Source organism: Anabrus simplex, chromosome 5 (genome assembly GCF_040414725.1).
Source record: "Anabrus simplex isolate iqAnaSimp1 chromosome 5, ASM4041472v1, whole genome shotgun sequence".
NCBI classification, from domain to species: Eukaryota; Metazoa; Arthropoda; class Insecta; order Orthoptera; family Tettigoniidae; genus Anabrus; species Anabrus simplex.
In genome coordinates this window covers 177,685,001-177,698,159 of record NC_090269.1, presented here as the reverse complement: position 1 = coordinate 177,698,159, position 13,159 = coordinate 177,685,001, and the positions used below count along the sequence as shown (strand labels likewise).

The 13,159-nt window shown below is 39.5% G+C and overlaps 1 protein-coding gene across 7 annotated transcripts in view; it reads right to left on the bottom strand.

The window, feature by feature from the left end:
• The window catches only part of enc (encore), a 1,357,661-nt gene that overhangs the window by 579,883 nt on the left and 764,619 nt on the right, over positions 1-13,159 (bottom strand). For all 7 annotated transcript variants that reach the window (XM_067147181.2, XM_067147182.2, XM_067147187.2 and 4 more), the window contains one exon: positions 5,743-5,942. In XM_067147181.2, coding sequence (XP_067003282.2) covers positions 5,743-5,942 — 200 coding nt within the window. The remainder of the gene's footprint in view (positions 1-5,742; positions 5,943-13,159) is intronic.

Genomic DNA, 13,159 nt, shown 5'->3' with positions numbered 1-13,159 from the left:
TCAGATATCAGGACCATCAGGAGAACTATCGAAAAGTTATGGAACAGTAAGGGCAACATTAAATGGATTACAGAAATCAAGGAAGATATGAGGGAAATATAAAGTACAATAGAAGATTTTAAAATGAAAAAAATGAAAAGAAAAAAAAAAAAAACAGACAAAATAAAGAAGTTCACAAACAAATCAAGACCAACAAAACAGACAATGGGACGGGCGATTTCAGAGAAAGAAAGGAAGTTGAAATTGGAGAGAATGAAGAAGTACTAGGCTGACAGAAAACTGTAAAACCCTCTTTATAAAATTGCCTAAACTAGTCCAATGGAGGTCCAAAAATGTAAACAAACAAACAAACAAACAAATAAATAAATAGTGTTGTCACAGAATATATTATCAGACGAATGATGGAGGTGGAGCCAAACATTGACAAACATCTGGAGTGTAAAGAAAATGGCATACGCCTACTGTCAAGGAAAGGCCAGTAGGTTGTGTACTCATGGCCCATTGCTGGCTGGAGTACATTAATTAATGTGCTGTATGTAAATTAATATTTTATTTATATTTTATAGCTGGTTCAAGAAAAAATTTGCTCACAAAATTACCAGGTACAGTTGGAACGGGCAGAACAAGTCTGTTACTGATTATGTCATTATAGATGAAGAGAGAAAAAGTCTTATAACAGATGTCAAGGTAATTCCCAGCATAAACCGTAATAGCGACCACTGGCTATTAGTGGCAGACCTGAAATACATCCAGGTACCTAAGGTAACAACAAGGAGGCATCCAAAAATCTAAGTATCGGAACTCGTTGACAAGGAAAAGAGAACTGAGTATCAGGATCAGATAAAAAGACAGCTACCAACTGAAGAAATGAAGAGCAGAGAAGAAGAATGGACTAGATCGAAGAACATTCCAATGAAGGAAACACCCTGGTTGAACACAAAGGTGAAAACAGCCCTAAAGGATAGACATTTGGCTAGGACAGAAAAGGACCATGAAAAACTAAAGTCATAGGATATACTGGATGAAGTGAAGATAGGAATCCTTGAATAAGTGTACCATGATAAGAAACTCAAAGCCAAAACAAAAATTGAGGAGGAAAAGTTGAAATGCTTGGACGATTTCACTCAGACACTGGAGGAAGACAATAAGGAAACATGAAGTTGCTGTACAAAGTGGTCAAAAACAGAAGAAAACCAATGGACACCATAACGACTCTTGAAGATAGCTATGAAAATGTGATCAGGAAAGAGAGTGGCATCAGGGAGGTCTTGAGGAATCACTATGAGAATCTGCTAAATGGGACAACACAAGAGCTGAAGAACACAGAATCAGTTGTGGAAGAATACACCAAAGAACCTCCAATAACATGGATGGAAACAGAAACGGCCTTGAAGAAAGTGCCCACTGGAAAACCACCAGGATATGATGATGTCAGTGCTGATATCATCAAAGTGGCAGGGATACAAGGTCTACAGTGGTTGCATAGAGTACTCGGTGCAGTCTGGAATGACAATAAGATACCTGCAGACTGGAACAAGGGTGCAGTCATTCCACGATTCCAGAAAGGAAAAAGGCTATAATACACAAACTACAGAGGAATAACTCTCGTATCACATGGGCTGAAAATCCTGGAAAAAGTCATCGAACGGAGACTAAGGATCATTTTAGAGGAGTAACTAGAAGAAAAGCAATATGGCTTCAGAGCTAATAGGTCAACAACAGACCTAATTTTCAGCATACAAATGTTGATAGAAAAACACTGGGAGAAAGGCAAGGATCTCTTCATGGTTTTCTTGTATGTCGAGAAAGCATATGACAGTGTGACAAGAGAAAAGATCTGGGATTATCCAAGAAACAGAAATGTGCCTGAAGGATTAGTGAGGAAAATTTGGATGTTATATGAGGAATGTACAAGCCGTGTGAGGGTTGGCAGTGGTTATTCATCCCGCTTCAAGACCAATAGTAGAGTACAACAGCGAAGTGCACTGTTACCACTACTGTTCATCACTGTGATGGATGAAATAATGAAATCCATCAAAGAAACATCATTAGGTGAATTAAAAGCCATGACCTTTGCAGATGTTGTGATCTGGGGAGAGTCAGAAGTGGAAGTTCAATCAAAATTAAATGTTTGGAAAGCCAAGTTCGAAGCATTCAACCTCAAGATCAGCATGACTAAGACCGTAGTGATAGTAGTGAGCAGAGAGGGTCATTCAGCAAAGATCACACTAGCAGACCAACTGCTGGAATGTGTAGAAAAGTTCTATCTCGGCAGCATAATCTCTAGCGATGGCCTAGTCAGAAAGGTGATAAACAATAGGGTGCAAAAAAGTTTCCGTTTCTACCAACAAGTGAGGATGCTTCTTTGGAATACCGAAGTTCCAAAGAAGGCAAAATTAACCATGTTCAACATCTACTTCGTACCAATATTGACATATGGTACTGAGACATGCACCCTAACCTCGCGAGACTTGTCACGGCTACAGGCTTCAGAGATGAAGTTCTTGAGGTCCACTATAAAAAAACCAAGTTGGACAAGAGAAGGAATCAGAAGCGACGAAAGAAAAGGGGTATAAAGACATCGCTACCAGATCGAGCTAGATTATGGTGGTTCAGATATGTGATGAGGATGGAACCAGAAAAATGGCGAAACTGAACCTAGAGAGAGTGGTGACAGGAAGAAGAATGGTGGGAAGGCCTAGAACCCGTTGGATGGACATCGAAGACAGGGGATCAATAATAGTAGATGCCATGGAGAAGAAGATGTACATGAATAGGATGGAATGGAGAAGGCTCATTAGCAGTACCCAGGGAACTGGAACTGTCAAATGAGATGATGATGATGATGATGATGATGATGATGATGATGATGATGATAAGATTTATTCATTACCTACAGTTAATGCACTTATACACATTAAACATCTACAGAAATTATTGGAAAAATATCTCTAACATGACCATCTCTATACAGTGACCTCGTCTGACATGAACAAAAAGGGGTCAAATTAAAAGGGTTTCACTCTATATATACCATATCTTAACTAAAAGGGTTTCACTCTATATTATACAATATCTTTTTCTTAATTTAATTTGAATTCATATAACTACACTAACGAAGAATATTTGGTAACAAATTTATCAGTAAAAACACACATTTCTTAAATTTAAAATTAAATATAGCATAATAAGTTGCTTTGTCATCTTTAACAAGATAACTCATGGAAAGCCAAGTAATCCTACAACTTTTATGAAGGAAGAGGTAGAAATCGTTGAATTTCTGAGATTCCTTTCTAACAGGTAAGGACTTCATCATTTCTCTGTTATTTGTCAAGCAATAAGATGATAATACTTTCATTTTAACGCCAACCCCTTGACAAGGAAAACAAAAGAACATCTAAGAATGGAACATACCTATTAACCCCTCAGCGTCGCAGCCATTTTAGGAGCTTCCTACCCCGCAGCCGGATGAGATTTCAACTACACGCGACTGAAATACGTTGATTCACTTAAAGCGTTATTACAAGTATAAGAGTAGCCCGATACTTACGAAATTTTGAATTCCTTATGATAGAACTATGTACATGCATATAATGACATAATTGTTTCACATTACCGTAGTAATTTAGTTTCATGTGATAAAGTTCGAAGCACTCTTCGAGACAGAGACCCACGTCACACTCCTGGCAGCAGTACACTGACATCGTCATTTTGCCGTGTTTTGAACACACGATATAACGTCTCTAAGGTTTGTATTTCTCACCCTTGGGTGACAATTTCATGATAAAATGTCTTTCCTGCAACCTTGGAACTGTATTATCTGATGCGCACCGGCCTTGAATATTTCGTTCCCTGTCCGAGCGAGCTTATTTTGTAAACAAACCTTCCTCCAGCTGAACCCGATAAGATAGGCCTAATTGCTCAGTGTTTGTCCCTGTGACTTGTCTGGATATTATTAGGCAATTTAGGAATCCGAATTCACTGTTGAAAACTTCCCTTTGACATCGTATAATTATCAATAGTCTCCTACACGAAATTTCCAAGTACTGGTTCCTCCTTATCGTCACTCTCATCATTTATCACTGCATACGCCACAGCCGCATTATTTATTTCATTATCGCTGCTGCTAATACTGTCACTACTACTTCTGACTAAACTTTCATCTGAATTATTATACAATATGTCAAGCAAATTACTGTCAGTCAAACCACGGCTGAGCACGGCGCGTCACATGGCCTGATGAAGCTGCAGCGAGACCGAAAGCAGCAGGACGAAACTGAATGAGGGGAATAACATTCATGACGAAACATACCCACTCGATACATATTTCAGATAAAAGGTCGAGACATCGTCTTTCAAGCGAGATATATACCATGAACAACTGGTTCTCGTATCGTATGACAGAAAGCAGCACCAACTGATGTCTACACAGATCGCTCGTGGAGATTTACGAAAATATTACAAGCCAAGAAATAAAGACAATATAATAAATAATTCGCACTCTCAATGTACAAATAGAGCAAAGAACATCACGCGAAAAGACAAACTTCTCCGATCATCATTTCTTTATTTTATTACGTGTGAAAGAATGAAGCAAACAGGCTTTAAAAAAAGCAGAGATTACTAGTGGTCAGACTTACTTGACAAATACTTACCCTTGCAAAAACAACTACATTTTAACGTTCAATTCTTATTTCACAACAGTCACAACACTGATAAAACCCAACGTTTCTTCTTGGAAACAAAACAATTTGCAAATCCATAACTCCAAAACTCTTTGCGCTATAGCTGTAAATGCGAAACCATCTATGGGTCTATACCACGTATAGAGGTCGGCGGCTACGGAAGAAAAGAGGGTCTATACAACGTATAGAGGTCGGCGCTGAGGGGTTAAACAAAAGCAAAACAATACAATAATCCTGCAAATCTCATGCTTGAATTGTAAATCTTAACAAATGGATGACGGGCCCCGAGGAATCTCAAAGAACACTCGCCATCGGTAGGAGACGGGCCCCGAGAAATCTCTGTTTTATTCACGACATTGTTTTCAGTCTCCCTGTGACATCTCTTGACCATACATTGAACTATTTTGGACTTGCACATTGAGTAGAATAAATCATAGATGTATACCTGCCACTTTTCTTTTATTCATGGCCTTCTTTTATTCTCTGATTTAGTTTCAAAACGTCTACTTTCTTTGTGTCGGTTCAGTCAATGATAAGATGGAGCACTTGCGAAACACAGTGTTAGCTGACGACGATATTTTAGAAGAATTGTATGCCAATGATCATTCAAATCGATATAGTGCTTGTGAATTAGTGGAAACTGAATGCGAGAGTGATCACGGAAGTGATATTCAAGCCCCTACACGCCATAATTTACATAGTATGCTAATTTATTCAAGTGACATTATTGATGACAAAGATATAAACATAGATGATGTATTTAAAAATTGATGCTGAAGATGGTTTTATAAAGACCACCGACATATACACAATTTTAAAGATAAAACCTTGACTAGCTTAATATTTATATACATTTTAATAATAATGTGCACTCTAGTATACTCAGTAGAAAAATGTCTGATCCACAGGGTATGTGACAACCTCAAGTATCCAGTCAGCAATGCATTAAGTCCCTTTTCAAAAGAAGAAAACATATGGAACACTGAATATACCACAAAATATTTAATCACTCTCCCTAAGAAGTCCCTTTTACAGCCTTTAAAATGTTTTCAATTACCTGTGGATTGATAAGGATGCTGCCAGGTGGTACAGCAGCCATACTCGTAACTGCCCACATAACAGTCTGAGGCTCCATCTGACTAACAGGTGTAGCAGTTGGGGAGGGAGTGGCTGACATGGTCGTATCTGACCTTTGTGACTGGGACTTGTAGCCTGAACTTGATGGACTCAGTCGTGATGACATACTACTCCCAGAGTCTAAAGGAGAAAATAAAAGGCCAAATCATATTTCATCATAATTACACACATACAGTACATATGGTAATATTCTATCTTGTCCATCTACTCAGAAGAACAAACTGAACTGATCAGAGAACTCCAATACCATACATTATTAATGTTACAGCGATTCCATGGAGCACATAGGTGTAAGAAGGTACTGGCGTGAATGGGTGGATAGAGAAAATATCAAAGTATAATTTAAAACTCTAAAAATGTGAAATTTTATTTCTTTCCTTTCTCTCTGAATTCAAGGCTTGATGAACAAAAAAAGTTAAACAAAGTAAGCTCCTCAATTCTGTTGTTGTTTGAACCATCAGTCCACACAGTGGTTTGATACAGCTCTCCGTGCCACCGTATCCTGTGCTAACCTTTTCATTTCTACATAACTATTGCATCCAACATCTGCTCTAATCTACTTGTCATTTTCATACCTTGGTCTACCCCTACTGTTCTTACTGTCTACACTTCCTTCAAAAACCAACTGAATAAGTCCTGGGTGTCTTAACACATTGCGGACCGGTCCCGAGAAAACTCGTGTTAGCAGCAGACTGAAGTTTAGTGCTATCTTTTGATATATACCGGAACTATTTGGAGGTCAAGGGTGCTAGAACTCTTATGCATGGTTCTACACAATCGACAGTCGCATTTCTTTTCGATTATTCTTCATATCATAGCTTTTCTTTGCTTTTCCTGACAACATGCTTACAAAGTTTGAAGAGCCATGCAAGATGGCAGCGCACACGGATCACACGTGTTTAGACAGGGATGAAATTATCCGCGTATTATGTGCTGATACAGGCTCAGAATGTCTAAGTGATGCTGAATATTTAGAGTTCGATGATGAAATACATTCTAACAGAAATGTTTCAAGTGATGACGAGTAGATATCCTTATCCTCAAGGTGTGGAACTCACGTGGCGCAGGATGAGTCTCATAATTGTGTTACGGGTGTAAATATTCTAAATATTGTAAATAATATAGTGTTTTCTGACAACTAGGTTATGGACAACAGTAAACCTAGACTAGAGGATTTTGAACGTGTTCCTGATATAAAGGTATGGCCTTTTTTTTGCTAGGGGCTTTACGTCGCGCCGACACAGATAGGTCTTATGGCGACGATGGGATAGGAAAGGCCTAGGATTTGCAAGGAAGCGGCCGTGGCCTTAATTAAGGTACAGCCCCAGCATTTGCCTGGTGTGAAAATGGGAAACCACGGAAAACCATTTTCGGGGCTGCCGATAGTGGGATTCGAACCTACTATCTCCTGGATGCAAGCTCACAGCCGCGCGCCTCTATGCGCACGGCCAACTCGCCCGGTAAAAGTATGGCCTAATGAACCTGGAAACGTAGGACAAGTATCAGTACTTATGTTTGTGAGGACTTTTTCATTATGTAGCTGAACAGACAAACTTATACTATGAGCAGAAGTCACATTCTCATAACGTATACCGTAAAACCTAAAGTGGACTAATGTCCCTAGGAGGGAAATTAAAAAATTGTTTTGTGTATATTGATAGGGCAGGTTAAGAAACCGTATCTGAAAGATTACTGGCCAACCGATCCCCTAATAGAAAACCATATATTTCAGAAAACTATGAGCCGAAATAGATTTCAGCAAATACTTACCTAACTGCATTTCAACTACTAATCAGGAATGCCTCCAGAATAAAACACAGTAGTCCTTCAAAGGCTAGTGAAGTTCTGGCAGTTTATTTGAATGCATGCACTCCAGTTTGGAGGTAGTTAGAAAGTGGCCGGGAACAGGGCTGTGCATGGGGTGAAGGGCACCCGGTCCGCAATGTGTTAAGATGTGTCCTATCATTCTATCTCTTCTTCTCGTCAAATTTAGCCAAATCGATCTCCTCTCACCAATTCGATTCAGTATCTCTTCATTCGTGATTTGATCTATCCATTTCACCTTCAGCATTCCTCTGTAACACCACATTCCAGAAGCATCTATTCTCTTCCTTTCTGAGCTAGTTATTGTCCATGTTTCGCTACCATACATCTTTCTAATTCCTATATCAATGTTTGAAGTGAGTAAATATCTTTTCTTAAGAAAGCTCTTCCCTGCTTGTGCTAGCCTGCATTTTATGTCCTCCTTAGTTCTGCCGTTGTTACTTATTTTACTACCCAAGTAACAATATAAATCTACTTCCTTCAAGACTTCATTTGCTAATCTAGTATTTCCTGCATCCTCTGCCTTCATTAGACTGCACTCCATTACTTTTGTTTTGGACTTGCTTATTTTCATCTTGTACTCCTTACCCAAGACTTCGTCCATAATACCATTCAGCAACTTCTCGATATCTTCTGCAGTCTCGGATAAAATAACAATATCATTGGCAAAACTCAAGGTTTGATTTCTTCTCCTTGGATTGTGATTTCCTTTCCAAATTCTTCTCTGATTTCCTTTACTGCCTGTTAACACCGAAAAGGAGGGGGAACAAACAGCAGCCTTGCCTCACCCCTTTCTGGATTGCTGTTTCTTTTTCAAAGCCCTCGATTATTATCACTGCAGACTAATCTTTATACAGATTGAAGATCATTTCTAGTTCTCAGTACCTGAACCCAATCACTTTCAGAATCTTAAATAGCTTGGTCCAATCAACATCGAATGCCTTTTCTAGATCTACGAATGTCATGTACATGGGCTTGTCCTCTTAATTCAATCCTCTAAGATGAGACGTAAAGTCTGGATTGCTTCACGTGTTCCTACATTTCTTCCGAAGCCAAACTGATCTTCGTGCAACTCAGCTTCAACTTGTCTTTCCATTCTTCTGTAAATAATACGAGGTAACATTGTGAAGGCGTGAGATACTAAACTAATGGTGCAGTAGTTTTCACGCTTGTCAGTAATGCTTTCTTGGGAATAGGCATAACAATATTCTGCCAAAAAGCAGATGGCACTTCTCCTGTCTCGTACATCTTAAACACTAAATGGAATAAGCTTGCCATGTTAGTTTCTCCTAAGGCAGTCAATAATTCTGAGGGAATATTATCAATTCCGGGTGCCTAGTTCCTATTTAGGTCTCTCACAGCTCTGTCAAACTCTGACCTCAAAATTGAGTCTCCCGTTTCATCAGCATCAACAGCCTCTTCTTGTTCCAGAACCAAATCATCTACATCTTTACCTTGATACAACCGATAGATACGTTCCTGCCATCTTTCCGCTTTAACTTCTTTCCCTAGAAGTGGCTTTCCATTTGAGTTCTTAACATTCATACACCTAGATTTCCTTTCCCCAAAGGTTTCCTTGATTTTCCTGTATACAGCATCTACCTTTCCACGGACCATACAACCTTCGACATCCTTGCACTTCTCCTTCAGCCGTTCTTCCTTAGCTACCTCGCACTTTCTATCCACTTCATTCTTTAATAGCCTGTATTCTTTTCTGCTCTCTTCATTTCTTGCATTCTTGTATTTTCGTCGTTCATTTATTAGGTATAGCATCTCCTGACTTATCCAATGAGTTGATATTTCTTCCTTCCTAACATTTCTTCAGCAGCCTTGCGGACTTCATTTTTCATGACTATGCACTCTTCCTTTATTGTGTTTCCTTCAGCCTTTTCATTTAGACCTTGTGCAACATGTTCCTTGAAACAATCCCTCACACTCTTTTCTTTCAACTTGTCTAGATCCCATCTTTTTGCATTCTTTCCTTTCTTCAATTTCTTCAGCTTCAGATGGCATTTCATGACCAACAAGTTGTGGTCAGAGTCTAAGTCTGCTCCGGCGAAAGTTTTGCAATCCAACAGCTGGTTTCTGAATCTCTGCCTAATCATAATGAAGTCTATTTGATCCTCGTCTGCTCCTGGGAAAGTTTTGCAATCCAACACCTTGTTTCTGAATCTCTGCCTAATCATAATGAAGTCCATTTGATACCTTTCAGTGTCTCCAGGTCTCGTCCACGTATACAGCCGTCGTTTGTGGTGTTTGAACCAAGTATCGGCAAGGACTAAATTCTGATCAGTGGAGAATTCAACCAGCCAACTTCCTCCTACGTTCCTATGCCCCAATCCGAATTCTCCTACTGTATTACCCTCTCTTCCTTGGCCTACCACTGCATTTCAGTCTTCCATCACAATTTGATTCTAGCCACCTTTTTATTGTATTACATCTTCTATTCTTCATATATTCTTTCGATTTCCTGATCATCCGCTGAAAAAGCAGGCATATAGAACTGCACTATTGGGCTGGGCATTGCTTTGGTGTCTATCTTGACGACAATAATGCTTTATCTCTGCTGGTCGTAGTAGCTTACCTGTTCCCCTATTTTTTTTATTCATTATTAAACCTATTCCTGCATTTCCCCTGTTTGATTTTGTGTTGATAATTCTGCAGTCACCTGACCAAAAATCCTGTTCTTCCTGCCAACATAATTCACTTATACTAACTACATCTAACTTTAGTCTATCCATCTCCCTTTTCAGATTCTCTAACCTACCACAACAATTCAAACTTCTAGCATTCCATGCTCAGACTCGTCTAGTCCCAACCTGCTGATCCGAATGGGGAACTATTTTACCTCCGGAATATTTTACCCGGGAGGACGCCATCATCAGTACATCATCCATACAGAAAGAGAACTGCATGTCCTTGGGAGTTAGTTACAGCTGTAGTTACCCGTTGCTTTCAGCCGTGTAGCAATATCAACACAGCTAAGCCATGTTGACTGTACCGGGCGGTACACCTCCACGCCGCTAATTTAAAATTTGCGCCAGGTGAAACTCCTCTGCTGGAGGAAGTCTGAACTTTATATACGCTATTAATTCGCTACCTTCTCAGAAGATGTCACCAAGTGGAAGATTTTGAGTTTTTGAACTGTGTCATTTTTGATGTGTTTTTGTTTTGCTTGAAGTAAGAAGTGTGAACTTTCTCTTCTAGAGGACACTACTGAAGATCAACAATAGTGCACCCTTGTGCGGAGTCAAAGAACTATTTTGTTGGAGAAATTTTTATTTCAAATGTTTGTTCATTGCTAAATTTTTTTTCAGTCATTGGTTAAGTTGGCAATATTACCCCTTCTTTCCCCTTGTTTTAAATCTAGCCTATCCCGAATTTCTTAAATTAATTTTCCACCAATTATGTGTTTCTTCTTAGTATTGTGTAGGGGGTTTATGGATGAACCAATAAAATCCTCGTGGGAGGGTGTTCTCATTCCCCTAACGCCTAGAAACTTCCGCGAGAGTATATAAACTGCTGATTTTAGGGTCTCCGGGCCACTTCTGTTCCATCTTTCAGTGTATAAAGTACATAGCAGGAGGCGGGAAGCGCCTCTTTCCTCGGCAGCGGTCAACAACAAGGTAATGGCCGATTAATAACTTCTTTATTTGCTAGCTCAGCAGTTTAACTCTCGGGGCGGGTTCTAAGCGTTCCACCATGTAACCTTTTCCTAAATGTAACTTCTCTTTCATATATTCTCTTTTAAGCTACATACTGGGATAGAGAGTGCGAACCCTCTCGAGCTCCCACTCATATTGTTTTGAGGTGAACTTATTTTTCTCAACCTATTCTTCGTTAACGTAAAACAAATTGTTCTCTTCTTAAGTCACCTCTTTAGTATGGGATTAGCCCTTGTATTAACGGCCTAGTGCCAAGTAGGTCTTAATCAAAGTGTATTAGGAGTGCAAGTTCGCCTCCTCTCAAATTGTTACCTTAGAGGTCATTTAATTAACCTTCTTTTCATTTTATAGACCTCAGTAGATTGGGTATTTTACCCCTGTGTTTATGTCCGTTGAGGACAACTTGAAGGTGGAGTTTGGTGTGGCCTGGGAGAGGCTTAAATTTGAGAGCGAGTGGCTCTTTTGAAAATTGAGTGTTGTACGCCTCGTGGAGGTTTTTCAGTGTAATTTGGAGCAAGGGCTCCTAGGCATGAATGGGGTTTTCTGCCCCTCTGTTGAAACTTGTGTTTGGGGGTAAAACTGAGCTGATTGCCCTAGTATTGTGAAATCAGGGCGCGAAGCCCAAATCCTGTAAATATTGTAACTACCCTTTGGACTTGCTACTTTGTACCTGCCATGCTTGTTATTTCTTTGTTTTGAAAAGAAAATATAACCTTGTTAAATTTTAAATTAACTTTACTTTAGTAGCTTGAGACCCGTTCACCACCCCGCACCTTCTTTCACGCATAACTACCACAAAAACTCGGTAACAATGACTATTATTACAAAGTCATTTCAGTCACTCATCTAGACTGCTGCCCTTGCAACTTCTGAGACACTGCTACCGCACTTTCAATAAACCATTTGTTGGTCTGGTCTCTCAACAGATACCCATCTGATGTAGTTGAACCTGCAACTCGGCTATCCGCTTCATTGGGACGCGCAAGCCTCCCCACCACATGGTTCGCAGGGTAGCCCTAGTAGTAACAACAATGATCCTAAAACAACCACGTACACAGAAATTTGGAAAAACAGCTAGTAGCTCCAAAGTTACATAGTTCAAAGGAGAATCTTTGCTCCACACAATTATCCTCTAGGAGACTGAGCTCCAAAATTTGCAACATTCCGCCCCTCCAAGGCACAATTTAAATTTTACATTAGATTAAATACGAATAGTTTTCACTGTCTTACTCGCTCGACAGCCTAAATTACACCTAACCCATTGCCATATTTCGACAGAACCTTCCGTCCTGCGATTGTAACGTGGTAACATACTTTGATGGACACTTCTGTCGTGGTGCATGGAACATTTATAAGTTCATTATCACGGTTAGCTAGTCACAGAGATCTTTTCTGTTTATTCTGCAGCCTACCCGATAGTTGTCAGATGATATCTGAAGCTATTTTCTCTGTGTAAATAGTAACTTAGGGATGAAATACGGAAAATAAAAAGCACCTCAGTTTGCCGCTAGTTGAAACCAAACATGGTGGCATCCAAGTGTGGCATGGATGAGGCTATTCGTAACTGGCTTGAAAATAGTTGAAAGTGGAAATGATTCTCTGGAGACTGAAAATACTACTACTTCTTCAACTGACAGTGATGAAAGTGATTTCAATTTCAGTTCTGAGGTAATAGTGCATCAAGGGACAAGAGCAGAATGCATCAAGAGCGGGTGAGAACTCTAGCAATGATGCTTGGAATTGAGATCTTGTTGACAATAAGCCTGTTTCTGTAATATGCAAACCAGTTTCTGAAATTCAATCTATAGTGAGGAGGTTGAGGGAATAATCCAAAAGAAATGGACATAG